General features: G+C 44.2%; 1 protein-coding gene across 9 annotated transcripts in view; it reads right to left on the reverse strand.

Moving 5' to 3' along the window:
- Cacna1e (calcium voltage-gated channel subunit alpha1 E) overlaps positions 1-16,503 on the reverse strand; it is a 485,327-nt gene that overhangs the window by 307,911 nt on the left and 160,913 nt on the right. For all 9 annotated transcript variants that reach the window (XM_087194394.1, XM_087194393.1, XM_087194398.1 and 6 more), the window contains exon 3: positions 606-872. In XM_087194394.1, coding sequence (XP_087050520.1) covers positions 606-872 — 267 coding nt within the window. The remainder of the gene's footprint in view (positions 1-605; positions 873-16,503) is intronic.

The raw sequence follows: 16,503 nt of genomic DNA on the forward strand, positions 1-16,503 counted from the left end.
GGAATTTAAACTTAAGTCTCCAGCCAAAGACTCCTTTTATTTGTTAATTTTCCTATGTGTATACATGGTTTTGGTTCAGTGCTCTGGGAGCTTCTGAACTGATAAATCCCCTCCCAGAGCCTCCACTTGCCTAGCGGCAGACTGCAGGTGTCTCCCCAGCTGGTAGAAATGGGGACAGAGGGGTTGGCATAAAGGGTGGAAATGGGAGATTGATTACAAAAGAAAGCCCCTAGATAAGGGGCAACCCAAGTCTATGTAGAGTGCAGCTTGTGGAAGGATTGGGGGTGACTGGGCCTTCAGACAAAGCCCAGCCCAGAAAGGGGCAGACACTGCAATACCACACACCCAGGGATGCTAGAGATTTCCACACATAGGAAAATTCAAAAACCAAAAGTCTTACCTTGACAAGCACTAGTGCCCAAAGAGGTCTCCAAGGCACCAAGCTTGCCCCTTAGATGTAACAGAGTACATCTAAGAGTGCACTTCAGCAAAGGGGCAAATTGGCACCAGGAAGGAGGGGTAGGGAAAAATTCTATGCCAGATTCCCCCCTCACCAGCAGAAATGCAAAGGGTGAGAAGGGAGTTATGGTGGCAAGAAAGGATATGGCCAATCGATGAGCTTCTTGGCGTATTTCCTGACAATGTTATCTTCTCCGAAGATGAACAGGGATCTGTTGACGGTGAAACAGTTCTGCCGGACGGGAATGGGGTTGTACAAAGCCATAGTCCGCGCCCTCTGCGCTTTCGACTGCTTGTAGGCGGCCGCCGGCCCCGAGGCCGGCACCGGGGTTCCTTGCCGGTTCCTGCTCTGGTCCGAGTCTCCATCTCCCGACCCCGGCCTGCCGACCACCGCCTCCCCGAAGCGAGCCATCCTGAAGTTTAAACAGACAGAAGACACACAAAGGTGATCGCCGAACACCCGCACACAGCAACAAGCAGAGACACGGAGACTCAGAGCCGCATCTAGACCGGCGCAGGACCACCGCCTCTGGGGAGCCCCGCGAGCTCTTGGGAGAGGTGGCAGCAAGCAGCCCCGCCGCTCCGAACTCTTGAATCTAAATACAACCTCCGCGAAGCTCCATTCCTCAAGAAGGAAAAAAGATGGGGTAGGGCTTGGGGGTGCTCAGTTTCTGAAGGCAATTTTTTCCCTCTCAAAATGCCAGTGTGTGGTGGTGGTGAGGGACCAGAGAGGAGACGGGTGGAGTAGGCTGCTCTTCAAACATAGCTCCTCTTCTGGCAGACGCACCACCTAGTTCGGGGAGAGAGGCAGGCACGGCCCGCTAGGTAACAGTTTGGTGATTTATTGGTTGGGGGGAGGGGTAGGAGGGAGGGGGAAAATGAAAACAAAAGAACTTTGAAAAAAAGGAAGAAAAAAAAAGACAAGGACCCGTCACGATGGCATGCTTTATAACGCCAGCTCCTACAAATCCACCCAAGAAATTCCACAGCCAAGACTTGGGTCTTTCAATCTACCAGCGCAGTCGCATCCAAAGGTTGGAGAGAGAGGGAGGGAGGGGGGAGAGCAGTATTGAGGTTCCTGCGTAAACCGCAACGCCCAAAATATCAAAATAAGAAGTCGATCCAGCCAGAGAGGGACAAATGACTTCACAGCTCCTGCGTTTGGGGTAGAAGTTGAGCAGCATCCAGAGAGCAGCGAAGCCCGAGTGCCAGCATCCGCCCGGAGCGCTGGCCGCCGCCGCCTCTCCAGATCAGCATGCAACAGCGATCCGCGGCTGCGCCGGGAGAGGGCGGGAGCGCGAGAGGGCGGGCGCTGGGGTGAGGGAGGAACAGGTTGCAGCCAGCCTAGCGGTAGCCCGGCACACGACTCGTCCAAGGACCGAACTTCCTCACTAAGGAAGAGGTCTTCCCCTTCCACTCAGCTGCACCAAGCAGAGAAGACACGGAAGGAGAGTGGGGAGGCGCGCAGAGCGAGCACTAATGTAGCGCAGAGGCTCAGCGAAGGGGCACCCGAGCGCAGGAGACGCGGGGGAGGGGCGGGATGGAGCCGGAGGGCTGGAGGGTCCGGGGCAAGAGGCTCGTTTGCCTCGTTTGACCGAAGGGTACCGGGCCATCTCTGCAAAGGGCCAAGGAAAAGTCACCTTTCCCCCAGTGGTGCCGAGAGGGAAGCGCAGCGGCATGGCAGTCTCAGCAAGAGAGCGGGGGCCCGGCATGGAGCGCACACGCACGCGCGCCTCCTGTCCCCACAGAGAGGGGTCCCTAGTGCCGTGCAGTTGAGCTACTTCCCTGGTGCTGAGGCCGCCACCGCGTCCGGGCCTTAGCGCCCTGTGCGCTGCTCACCAGGACCGCGTCGCTGCTGCCCCGGACCTCCCAGGCTCCACGCACAGCCCCAGGGATTTCCACGGACAAGACAGCACCCTGTCTCCATCTCCCCACTTAGCACCGAGGAGGCCTGGTGGGAAGACTACGGCTTCTCGGGGTTCCGCTCTAGAGGGAGCCTCTGTCCTCCTGATGGTACCATCTAGGGCAGCCTCCTGGGTTCAACTCCAGCTGCGCCCAGTGCCTCACCTGCTAGAAGGGTACCCACATATTCTGGTGGTAGATGGTGAGGGCTGAGCTGAAACTTCCCTTCTCACATCCCTAACAAAGGGTCCCTCCCACTCCCATTTTTACTCCCAAATAAGCTCCACTGACTTTCTTAAAACTACTGTGTGTGTATATATATATATATATATAAAGGCGGAAGTAGGATCTGAGCTACAGAGGTAGGAAAGGTGGACTACAAGCCTGAAACAAAGAATCCCCGCGTTTAGCAACCAAGCCTCCTGCAGGTGATTAAGTGATTTGAACTGAGGACAGGGACTAGCTGTACCCTCCTATGTCCACACTAGCTGGAGAACTTTTCCTTTTCTTTTTCCTGCACTGGCCTGAACATGTAGTTGTACCCAAATCCTCCCTAGCTAAGCAATGGAAGGGATAGGGCAAGGAGTGGCTGAGGAGGGAAACAGGATAACAGAAGTCCCGAAGTTGGAAATTATGGGTGAGTGTGGCCTTGTGTGTGTGAAAGGCAGTATCTGTGTGTGAGATTAATTGGTGAGAGGCGAGGTGACTCCTGAGTTCGTGTGTGTTCCTATGTGTCTATGTGTGAGCAAAGCCATGTGAGCACTGACACATCTATTGTGTGAGAATGTGTGTGCATGTGTGCATATGGGTGTGTGTGTGTTTATGTGTGATTGTGCACATTTGAAGGGAAATGCTTTGAGTGCTGGAAACCCAAAGGGCTCAGCCTGCCCACCCCCAGCCAGCCCTGCTGCCCTTGAGGACAGGGTGTTGACCTTTTGATTCAAGGAAATCCATTTCAGGCCAAGCTACTATTCAAGGTAAATCAACACTAATTGTTATTTTGATTTCATTTTACTGCCTTTCTCTGTCCTTTCTCCTCCCTTAAGTGGGGGGTCCTCTTCTTTCTGAATACATAGTCAAAAGTGAAAGGGGTAAGGGGTTGTGCTGTGACCATGAAGTCCCATCAGCCAGACAGTAATTTAGAACCAGTCACAAATGCTTGTCTCCGTACAATGTAAACTACATAGGACTAGAAAGGGCTTTCTGAAATTATCAAGTACATGTCCATGCTTTCCAGGAGGACCATAGTTCATAGCAAAAAAAATCCACTCAAATCGTTCATTTGACAAATATTTTCAGGGCCCTTTCTGTGCCAGGCACTGTTTAGACACTGAGGATTTGATAATGAGCAAAATGGAGAGTGCCATAAATAATGTGTCTTCTTAGCATACATCAAATTGTGTAGCCTCACTGGCTAGAATGCTTCACGGACCTCACTCTCATGCTGAGATTTCATCGTTTTCCCTTCTTCACAGTCACATCTTGATGCCTGTTTGCTAACACCCAGCGTAAGCAGGGCTCACTAGCCTTTTACCTCCCAGAAGTGGTTGTTGGAAGATAAGGGCCCGGACTTGTCTCCTCAATGCCACCCATGGAGCAAAGATTCAGTGCTAATTCCCTTTCTTGTCTCTACCATGTCCTGTGTTCTCTGTGGTTGCTGTAGTTATTTAGAGACCTGAAATACTCATGACAGGGAGCACCTGTGCAGGGGAGTTAAAAGGAAGATTCTGTGAAGGTGCAGTGCAAGACCAGTGCAAATATGGTAGCGTCAGTGGCCTTGGGAAGGGACTTGGCCTACAGGCAGCCATGCTAAGAAGGCATATTCTCTTCTTTACTCCTCACCTGGCTGTTATAGCTTTTGAGAGCTATGAATTTGTGTACTGGTTTCTGGCTCTCCAATCCCCCACTCTCCTAGCCACCAGATGGCTATAATTTTATTGGTTAAATATTTTAAAGGTACTTAATTATTGGTTTACATACACCCTACAACTAGCCCTCACTGAAAACCTCTGAGGTCAGCTTGGAAACACATATATTATGATTTGACATACAAGCAGCAGAGTTTCAGAACTGTGAAGTTTGCACAGGTCTGATAAGAGGCAGAATATGGACTTCTAACCAATCTGACTGCCAGTTTCTAGTATCCATGCTGTGTAATTCCAAATTGTTCATCACCAAGAGAAGAAATGCTACAGTGACACTATGCCTATGGAAATTCTGTGCCTACTATCCTCAAATTGAATTTGATGAGTGGCCAAATGCTCTTGGCACCATGCTGGGATGGCACTTAATGGGAACACGGCCACTGCCCTTAGGAGACACCACTGCCATAATGCCTCTACAGGAGAATCTGGCAGGCATTTGTCTTCTAGTCCCCCTAAAGACCCATAAGAGGAAATATAGAAAATCAGCAACGGAGCTCTGACTGGAAACCACTTTGAAAATCCCTTTCCAGCCTCAGAATGACAGTAGCTGTTATTTTCATGTTGTTAGAGCACCATCTACTGGTCATTTGTGAGACATCACTGTGAGCACAGGCACTTGGCAGCCCAACACCCAAGCACCACACACACCTGCCTCAGACGCCAGACCTTCCTAACAGCTGATCTCTGGCCACCAGTCCTCTACTCCTTTATGGGACTTTATGGGTTTCAAGCTCTAAATTTCACAATAGTGCAACCGGCCCATCTTACAGTCCCTAGAAAGTGCAGCTCCACACACTAGGCATAGGTCACTACCACACACCATACACAGAAGGTAAGACAGCAGCCAAAGGCTTTCCAGATTTTTTGCAACCGGTGACCTGCACACTAGAAGCCCAACAGGAGCAAAAGAACTGAGCCAACAACTTTCTCAGATTATTGACCCTGTGCAAATTATTAAATGTCAAAGCCTTTATCCTATTGTTTTGCTACTGAGGGAACCACTCGAGAAGCTAGCAAGAGCAGGGCTGGGGATTTAGCTCAGTGATGCCGCACCTGCCTGGCAAATGCAAGGTCCTGAATTCAATGCCCAGTACCAAAAAAGAAGAAAACCAAGCAAGAGTATTAGACATTAGTGGGCAGTCCCTTCAACCTCCTCTCCAAAGGAAGGGGACAAGGTGGTCACAAGGTCCCCAGACCAGGCATGCCACAGGAGCTCGTAGAGTACTAAGAAGACAGATGTGCTTGGCAATATTGGAGAAGCATCTATTCCCCAATTCATAAAGCTTGCCAGATATGGCACTCCCTGTCCATTTTCATGTGGGACTTTAGCCCATCACTAAGGAATCTGCAAATCTGGGCCTCATCCAAAAGGCATGTACCCACCACCACTCCTGCTTGCTCATCTGCCCTTACCCTGCCAGTTACACTCAGATAGCTTATGCTTAACTATCAGAACCCCTTTTGTTCTATTTTCCCCGTTGAGCTTTTCCAAGAAATAGACTCTTATGCAAAGCAGTGCTCTAAGGAACATAATGCAGAGAGGATTTGGGAGTGGGTTCTTAAAAAAAAAGTTGGCAAGAAACCATGTGCAAATGCAGAGCAGAGCAGAGGAGCAGGATGGCAATGCAGACATCTTAGGAGTCTTCTGCCTTTTACAACATCACACAGCCCTTACTTAGGTGAAAATGTAACTTCACATCTTTATGTAATGTCCAGCTCTAGAATCACCATCTCTCAAACCTGTGCCTGAGGAACCCCACAGCTTCAACACCCTATCAGCTAACGAGATTCACAAATCGTGCAAAAAGATATTTTGAAACCATTCATTGATGGCAACTCCACATCTCCTGGGTGCCAGTCATGATAATGTTATCTCATTGCATCTTTGCTGCAGGACTGTGAAGCACATTCTTTTATCTGAGGCCCAGGGGGATCAGGGACTTGTCTAAGTGCTCAGAGCTAGGAAATAGCAGAGCCAGATCCCCTGAACATAAGCCAGGATCTATACACAGTATATAGCCACTATTATACAATGTATGTCAAAATAGTGTTTTCCTTGTTTAAGAGTCAGGTCATAGGCATGATCTTGAATCTTGCAGAGGTTAGACATGACCTTGACCCAGGGTTTCTCAGAGGGTTAAATATGTAAGAAGACACATTATTCTTCTCTGTTGGACTACTATGAAATATTTTTAGTTAATATGTGTAAAGTTCTTACTATAGTACCTGGCATAAATGAGAATTGCATAGGTGTTTGCTATATACAATTCAGCTATGGTAGCTATAACAGGGTGATAAACAGCATATCTGGTGGCCTTCTGTCTCTGAAAGCACAGAAGCACAGCCCTGGAAAGGCCTTGGTATGTGTGTGGGGCAGATGGAGGAGCAGACACATGTAACTGTTTGAGACAGGGTCAAAAAGAGAAATGGGGGGAAGGAGGGTGAAATATTATAGACTAGTGCCCGGGGACACCAAAGACTATGGTACCTAAGAGAGCTATACATTTGTTTACTGGTTGGTGAATTCATAAACCCACTTACTGAATACTCATTAAGCCCTTTTCATGTGCTGGGCATTGTTCTCAGAGAATCTGAGGCCCAAAGATAAATTAAACATAGTCACAGCCTCTAAGAGCATGTAGTTTAAAACAGGAGAAAGGAAAACATACCCAGAAGGATTCTAATACATCAGAATATAGAGTGCACCAGAAGATAGCACTTGGGAAGAGCCAAGAAGAGAAACACCTCTTTTGGCTGGAGCCAACCAGAAAAGGCAGAATCCATGAGATCCCTTTGAAAGAGATGGCACTGGAGGCATGAAGCAATAGTCTGGGAACATATGCCCCCATAACAGAATCTGGTAGGCATTTGTCTTCCAGTTCCCATAAAGATTCATAAGTGGAAATGTGGAAAATCAGCAGCCAAACTCTGACTGGAAACCACTTTGAATCTTTGGGATGTGGACTTTAGCAAGATATTCGAAGTTGACTAAGCAATGAACATTTTAAATTTCTTTCATCATAGACAGAGATCATAGCATTATCACTTCAGTCTTCTTTTCCATAAGATGAGGTCACTTTTCAACCTAGAAAAAAGCCAACTTCATTTAACCTAATAGATATTAACTATTGGGAAAGTTCAGTATTTAGGCCCTTCCCCATCACTTCTCAGCTTTCCTCCTACTCTGGGATCCAACCTTGCTGTCCCACTGAAGCAAAATGCAGCAGGGAACTTGGCAGAGCTCCAGCCCCAACTGATGAGGGCGAGAACAAGCAGCAGCAGCACGCCCCTCCGTCCACCCCCGTGGCCTCTCACTCAGAAAACACAACACAGCCTACACACTGCAAAGCTTACTCAGCCTGGGTGGGCCTAGGCTGATTCATTCATTCAGCAGACATACAGTGAGCACCTTTCATGTGTCAGGCATCATGGCAGGTGCTGGAGGCAGTGCCTAGGAAGAGAAGGGCAGGACAGATGCTGCACAAGCTTGCTTTGTCTTCATCCACTCCCTGAATATCTCTCTTGAAGATAATGCCCCAACAGCAGAGAAAGCAGCTCATGTCTGAAGCAGAGCTTAGAGGAACCTGAAAGCCCAGAGAAGAGAACCAGATTCCACCACACCCACCACTCTTGCCTCTCCCAGGCCCTTTGGGTGGGAATCATCTGCAGATTAAGCTGCGACTTGTCCATCACCACACCCTCCCTCTCCCACTCTCTCCTACAAAGAGCAGCTGGTTACACCCACCTGCTATAAAATAATCAAAGTGAATAAAGTATTTCTGTATGATGGGGACTCAAGACCCGTTTTTAAGTATATACCCAGGCAGGACATTTGCTGGCTCTGTCCCTTCCACTCCCAGAAACTGTACTAAGACCTCCTCTGGCCCTCCAAGTGTCCCTGTTTTACCTTCCTTTTCTTTGACCATTTTGTAACTTTTGGTGCTACCAACCTCCTTCTCAGATATCCCCATGTTAGCATCCCAGTTTCCGCATCTTTTTGTTTCTCTTGCTCTTGTTATTGCTCTTATTTCATCGTGGGAGTGCCTCATGGGTCTTCAATTCCCAATCTTCCTTCTCTGACTGCTCTCCCTTTGAGGTTAAATCCTTACCCAGTTGCAACCAGCCCTTGTATTCTCATCTGTAATCCCTAGTACTCACTTTTCACCTCACTTCCAGATCCAAATGTCCACTGAAGTATCACCTCGTCACCTCAAACTCAATGTGTTTAAAAGTGAATTCATGGTAATTCCTTCAAAATAAGCTATCTTGCCCTAAAATTCCAATTTTTATCCATGTGACATTGTCTTCCCCATCAATTACTTAACTTCATTGGCTCCCCATTTCCTATAAAGAGCCAAACTCTTCAGCCTGCCAATTTAAGACAACCCGAATTCAATATACCTTTCCAACAGCATCTCTTCATGTACCATAGCAACAACACAGTTATAATTCAAGCCCACTCCTACCTGAAAGTGCTTGCTTACAACACCTACTTTACACTAATCCAGGAACATCCTTCCTCTTTTCTGTTTATCCAATTCCTCGGCATCCCTAAAGACAGGATCCAGTTCAATTTTACCTCCAACACAAAGCCTCCTAAGGTCTCCAGTTCGCTATCATTCATATAGTACCTTATTTACTGGCTGTTATCACTGTCATGAATATAACTTCACCATTACTTTCCTATTTAACTTCTTAGTTTTGTCCCCTCAACTATCATGTAAGATTTTTAACAGTGGAGGGTCTATCTTCTCCTTCATCTTATTACTGAGAGTGCTTGTATTACATTATCCTCACAGCAGGCCTTTACTAAGTACATAGTCAAGTGAATGAGTGAATCTCCTGCAACTCCTTAGTGAAAAAGATGGATGCTTGATTATTCAGAATCAATCAAGTATTTTGGTCTCTGTGTGGTGAGCTGCCCTTCCCCTAATACTCTTTGGCTCTGACTCTAAGTCTGTATATCATTGCCACATGTTTCCACCTGTTCCTTTAGGTGGAGTGGTCATCTTCCCTTTTACATCAAGAAAGATGCTTACCTTTTATGCAGGAGATTGGGTGACTCTAACTCAGTGAGGAGCTTTTCTAGCACCACAATAGCCTCATATGCATAATATCAGTCATAAAGTTATAGGTCCATTTCCTAGGAGAAGCATCTCCTACTCTTAGAACATGGTTGAAATAAGATTTGGAGAATCAGTTATTAAAAGAAAACATTGAGATACCCACATAAAGAATATTTTCAGATCTCTTTCCACAGAAAATGAAATGGAGAATAAAGTTCTGCTTCCAAAAAAATCAATGACAGCCTTAATTGGTTCTATCTTTTCTCCCTACCAAAATCAAAATGGCAAATGTCATCATCACAGCTCTTTCCCTTATGAAGAAACATATGAGAAACACACACACGCTCTCGCGCGCACACACACTTGCCTATACAGAGACACACACACTAAATTCAAATATGATTTCAAGTCTGCCAACCAATCTCTCTATGCTGCTGAGAGCTTTCAGACAGACTTAACACAGTACATTCAGATGTGAAGAATTACAAACTCTTTTGAAGACTTGCAAATATTCCCAAAGTGCCATTTAAAATGGGAAAGGTGGGAAAATAATTCTCAATCAAAAGATCTTTCCCAGGAGATTTACTTATTCTAAGATCCTTCCCAGGCCAATCCTTAGGATACACGGATACACACACACACACACACACACACACACACACACACACACACACAGTCAAACTCACAATACAGCTCTTTTCCTTAGAAACTTGTTTTATTTTCACATGACTACTTTGTCACTTGGTCACATTTTTCAAGATAGTTCTTCCAGATATAGTCAAGTATAAATAAAATAATTCAATACTTCCTATTATGCTATATTTCTTTTGCTTAAATAATCTCTATTCTCTGATAAGCCACAATTTCATTTTGAAATTCCAAGACTATAAAAAAGAGAAAAATGGGCACGCATCAACAAATAGAGAATAATTATAAAGTACAGACATTGAGATTTATAATATTAATTGGGATAAATATTAAATACTGATGTGCAAGGTATTGTACTAAGCACCATACTTTCCTTATTTCTTAGAATAATCCTATGTGATAGGTACTATTATAATCCCCATTATACACATAAGTAAAGAAGGACCAAAGAAGACTAATTTCCCTTCAACTTAGATAGGTGGTTTGAGACACAGTAGAAAGTCAATTCTAGGACTCCCTGACTCTACAATCCACTACTTATCCCCTGTAAAGCTTCTTACTGATATCATCAATAGAAATTCAAGCTAGCAACTTTATTTCATGATAATCCTACAATTCCACTAGACTTGAATATGTCCAGGCTGTCAAGGTAGTGGCAATAGGCCTAAGAATAAACAAGCCATTGGGGTACACATGACATGTACCTCAGTCCTGGGTAGGTTCACAACCACGATGCAAAATTGGCAACATAGATATCTACCCTCTGAATTGGGGTGGAGGAGTGCTATTAATAGAATAATAGAATAAATGAATAAACATGACAAGAAATTCTCAAAGACACTATTCCAGTGCATACTGACATTACTAGATGACCTGCTGCTGAAGTCTCAGTTACATCCCAGAGCAACAAGAGACCTGCCAAGGAAACCTGAGCCCTACTCTTCAAAATGCTGGAAGATCTAAAATCTAAAATCTATTTCCCATAATTTACTCTGGATAAGCACAGTTTTAAATACTACTTGATAAATTTTCAATGAATGGCCCAATCTATCCTAAATGTCTCAACTCCTGAGCTCCCTAGAAGATCAGCTTCAGTTACCTATCTAGAAAAACCACCAGCCAAACTCTGTAGGGAGGGAAGACAAGGAGAGAGAAGGGATCATTGTTCAGTAACAGAAAATTAGGGTCTGGGCACAATAGACCCAAATATTATCCAGTTCTCTGTGTTCAACAAACCCAAGGGTAGAACTGGTCCTACCACTGAGGAACATAGATCCTGATCATTAGGTATGGCTTTAAATTTTTTCATGAATACTTCTGCTGCCAACACGTGCCACAAAAGGATTCAGCAAATTTAAACCCTCCTGCCTCTCAACTTGTTGTTTTCCTGCCTGCACTCCAGCAGGTAAAACACCCACAGACTCACAGTACTCTGGGCTATAGAATTCACAGGAGTCTATAATGTTCGCGTTATTTTTAAACTTTCAGGCCACTCTCCCTCCCCATGAACAGCAGGACTGCCATTTAGAACAGTGTTTAACCCACACCCCACCTGCTTTGAAACTTTAGCTTTTTGTGTTAAAAGAAAAGAAGCAATCCTTCAAGCACACACACACACACACACACACACACATCTAAAAGCTGAAGACAGTCACAAGCTCACTGAAGGTGAAAGACCTAGCTCACAGAACGATGAGGGATTGTGATACTATTTACATGAAAACACTTTGTAAATTCATAGATTCACACCTCTGTAGGTGGTATTATTGCATCTATGGGGACAGACTCCAGATATTATAGGAGATGTCAAAAGGCAACTTTCTGCTCCCAAAGGGGAATCATAGCAGTACAGTCAAAGCATTTAAGGTCCTAAATTTTCCCAGGGCACCAGACAGGAGTGTCTAAAAAGTGTTCAGATACAATTTTCATAAAATTACTAATCTTTTTTTCTTAAGTGAAAAACATTGGAGAAAGGAAATTCTGAAAGCAATTCAACAAGAAAAGAATTAAGTAAAATTAAGAAAAATCTTCAAAGTAGCAGTAATAATTAACATTTGTAGAAGACAGAATGTACTTGCTTTATCTGTTTTTTCCTGTGAGGCAAGTATAGTTAGCATCACCCACTCCTCAATGAAACTAAGTATCTAACTAATATCACACAGAGCTAAACTTGAAGCCTGGACCTGTCTGATGCCATAGGCCACAGCTTACCGTTGTACCTTTACTATGGCTTGAATGTCTGTGCCCTCTCCAAAATTCATGTTGAAACTTAATCCTCAAAGCAATAGTATTAGGAAGCGGAGCCATCGGGATATGATTAGGCCACAAAATCATCATCTCTTAGCTAATCTCATGGCTAGGATTAATGCCTTATAAAAGGGCGGGAGGAAATGAGCTATCCCCCTCTTGCCATTCACCTTCTGCCATATGAGCATGGAGTATTCATCTCCTTCAGAGGAAAGAGTATTCAAAATGTGATCTTGGAAGCAGAGACTGGGTCCTTACCAGACACTGGACCTGCCAGGACCTTGATATTGAACTCCCCAGCCTCCATGTCTGTGAGAAATCCATTTATGCTATTTATAAATTGCCCAGTCCAAAGTATTTTTTTATGGCAGCAGGAATGGACTAAGACAACCTTACTAAAAGACAAACCAAACAAGCAAATGTGGCCTGAATCCTAAAGCTGGATGAGAATGGTTTCAAGACCCCAGAGAAGAAGAACTTGGAGTCAGTGAGGCCCAAGCAATAGACACCAAGCCTCCTCCAAGACATAACCAAAAGAGGAAAGATAAAAAGTCTCTTTACTTGGAAACCACAGGTTGTGCATGAGCTACCGATCCTTACACAGTCATTCAACCATCCAGACTATGAGACCAAGAAAGCACAGACAAAATCACTTGCAGACTGTCCTCAGTGTCTCCCACATGGTGGTATACAAGGACTGATAAAGAACTGCAGTGTGCTTATATTTTAAAAATTCAAAAGACACATTGCCATTAATCCCTTTCAAACTATTCCCCTGCACTTTGAACACACTTAGCCCATCATTCTTGCCTCTTTCTGAAGCAGTTCTCAAAGTCCTCTTTTATGACTGTCTTTATGAGGTATGATCAAAAATACAACGAATATTGCTGTGAAGGCCATCCAACAGAAAGGGAGGCTTATAAAAATATATATATATTATATGCTGCTATATATATATTATTATGTATATATTATCCTCATCCACCTTATTCACCAGACCTGGTATGATACAACTTCTGCCTTTTCCTCAAAGTCAAAATGACCATGAAAGGTGAATGTTTTGCATCAATTTGAGTCATTAAGGCAGCCACAACAGTGCAACTAAATACACTCACAAAAAAGGATTTCTAGAACTGTTTCAGAAAGTAGAAAAAATGATGGGATAAATGTTTCCAAAATGAGGGGAGTATTTTAAGGGTATAATTTATGCCAATATTTCTTTTATTGTAATACATTTTTTAAATTTAATGCATTCACTGTATTTTTCAATCACAGTTCATACCTCTAGGGCAAAGGTTATACCTTCTGTGGTCCTTTTGTTGCCACAGTGCTTCAGGAAGCTGCTATAAAATAAGCCAATGGCTTCTTACTCAGCAATCCTGCTAACCAAAACTCCTAGCATACAGGAGGGATATTTCACTGGGGAGCCTCCTCTCCCTTCTCGCCCTCCAGTTGAGACATTAAGAAGTAAGAAAATGATAAGTCAGGTATGCTCAACACTTTTTTTATTTTTTTGGTACCGGAGATCGAACTCGGGACCTTCCACTTGCAAGGCAGGCGGTGGCACCACTGAGCTAAATTCCCGGCCCAGCACTTTTACAGCTAAATACACTCAAGGATTTTTTTAAACCAAAGTCTGTCTCCCTTAAGCCTATGAAGAACTGGCTTCCCTAACCTTCCTGCTTCCCTCAGCAGCATTTCCAAACTACTCTCTCCTTCCACCTCTCTAACTGCCCCCTTCATTTTCTTTACCTCTTCTTTCACCTCATAAATGTGCATCTCCCTCAGATCCTGCCTCCTCCCCTTTTCACCATGCGCGGGCGCACACGCACGCACACGCACACGCACACGGTGATCTCATCCATTCCAATGGCTTCAACTAAGCGAGTATCTGGAAGACTCTCAAAGCTTTATCTTTGGCCCTGTTCTTTTTGCAGTCTTCTACCATTTATAATTGCTCAAATAGGCTCCTCCCACTGGATGGACTGACAGCATCATTCATCAACCGGTTTAAAAACAAATCCATCCTTCCCTCCAAACCAATTTCCTCCCAAGTCTCTAATTCACAATAGCAGCACAATCTTCCCCTAACTAGGCCACATAACTTCGGATGCATCTTTGACCCCACTTGCCACACCAGCCATGCCCCAATTCTGTCACATTTTTTTTCCATTCTATGTTCATAATCTTCCTTTCATATTTCCATTTGTACCATTATCCTCAAGGCAGAAATTTATATCTTCCACTCAGGAGACAGGAAGAATGCCCTAGCCCATCTTCCATTCCCAGGTTCTACCACAGCAACTCATCACTTGGATCAACTCTGGCCCCATCTTCACTGTCAGTACAAGAGAATTCAAGAGCTTGTTCAATATTGTATTCCCTAGCCTAGAACAATGTCTGGTAAAAAATCATTAAACAAATTTATTTTTGTGTTGCGTTTTCTAGTGCCTATCAAATATAACTGCAGAATCATTACAATTTCAGGGTTGAAAGCAAACCCTGAAATGGCATCCAATCCAACTCCTTATTCCAGGCCCATTGTACTCCCAGCACTATCCCTTATTACTGCTTCATTGAAGCAGAACTGTTCATCGTTTTCCAAATAAACCTTGAAATTTCCCTCTTAATATATTTCACTCTCTCTTCCCCCAACTCCCATAGCCATCAGTCAAATACTTATTTATATTTAAAAGCCCAGTTTAAATACTTCCTCTATGGACCATTTTGGGACCATATGAAAAAGTAAGTATTTCTGGCACTTTACGTCACCCTGCCCCAGAGCCTTTGATATACACATCTCTTCTCCCCCACATACTGCAAGAGGCTTGACTTATTATTCATCCTTGCATTTTCTGCAGAGGCTAATATACTGCCTCATGTATTGTGCATGTTTACATGTATATTGAATGCATGGGTAAGTGCATGAATAAATGAATGGCAACTACAAACAAACAAAGTCAAGTGGACGCAAGCAGGATGTGGATTCCATAGTATCCGTGCCATCCTAGGAAGGTGTTATGGGAGAAGCTGAAAGTACTAAACCTTACATGGAGACAAACAGCCCAATTCATAGGAAGATCATCCACCCTCAACACTCACCTCACAGGTACAAGTGTAAACATACAAAACAGGAGGAATGGCCCAGTATGTGAAGGCAGATACAATGGTCACTGAACATGCAAAGCTCACAGCACCTTGAGAACAGGATTTTGTTCTTTGGTAGAAAAGGTGGAGATATTGTCAACTCACTTATTTCATAAATATAATGTGGGTTAATGTGGTCTCTCATTTGAATATAGAGCCTACTAAATTTAGCCATATATATCAATCTCCTCTTCAAATCCCTCCATTTTATAGATGAGAAAAGACATGTAGAGCAAGGTTTCTCCACCTTAGCACTATCAAATTTTTGAGTCAGATAATTCTTTGTCACATGGACTGTCCTGTGCATTGTAGGATGTTTAGCTGCATACAGACTTCTAATCACTAGATGCCAGTTGTGATGATCAGAAATGTTTCCAAACATTGCCAAAATCAGCACCAGCTGAGCCCACTGGTGTAGAATAGTGAAATGAATTTCTCAAGATCACTGACTGGCATCATAAGCAGGGCTGCAGTGCAAAACACCTGCTACACCATGCTCACCTCTCATTTCCTCTACAGTCTTGGAGTTATAGTGAACTTCAAGCATTTTCTGATGGCCACATACCCTCACAGGGAGTCCACACTTCAGGATAAAAGGAGCATATTCTCAGCAGACCCTGAAAGGAGAACCCAGGCTGAAGAGAAAGGAATGGCCACAATCCAACATCTTTAGTTTATGGCTGAGTGACTGGGTCTCAGGTAAGCAGATTTCTCCTGACACTCTGAGTACTTACAAATATTGTCCCAAGAATAGGTTTCCTCCTTACATTGGCTTTGTCTGCAGTGAAAAGTCCTACACTCATGTCTTCACCTCTACTCAGTATACCCTCATGCCCACTTGTCCTACTATTTGCTTTCTTCTTATTTTTAAAGCTAGGAACACTTCAGCCTCTCCTTTCACCCAACACAAAGCTCCCACTTTGCTTCTAGAATATGTCTATAATAAAACTTGAGAAACTCTCCCTGCTTCCTGACTCTGATCTTTTGTTTCTTAAAAAGACTCAATACTTCAGGAAAGATACTTTGGACAGCTGTTGTAAGAACTTACCAGTGATCACTTTTCTTAAACAAATTCCCATTAGCTAAGTATTCATGCACCATCTGAAGGG

This window comes from Heterocephalus glaber, unplaced genomic scaffold (genome assembly GCF_053883595.1).
Source record: "Heterocephalus glaber isolate CG9 unplaced genomic scaffold, H.glaber_assembly_v1.0 deba00001600, whole genome shotgun sequence".
Classification (NCBI taxonomy): Eukaryota; Metazoa; Chordata; class Mammalia; order Rodentia; family Bathyergidae; genus Heterocephalus; species Heterocephalus glaber.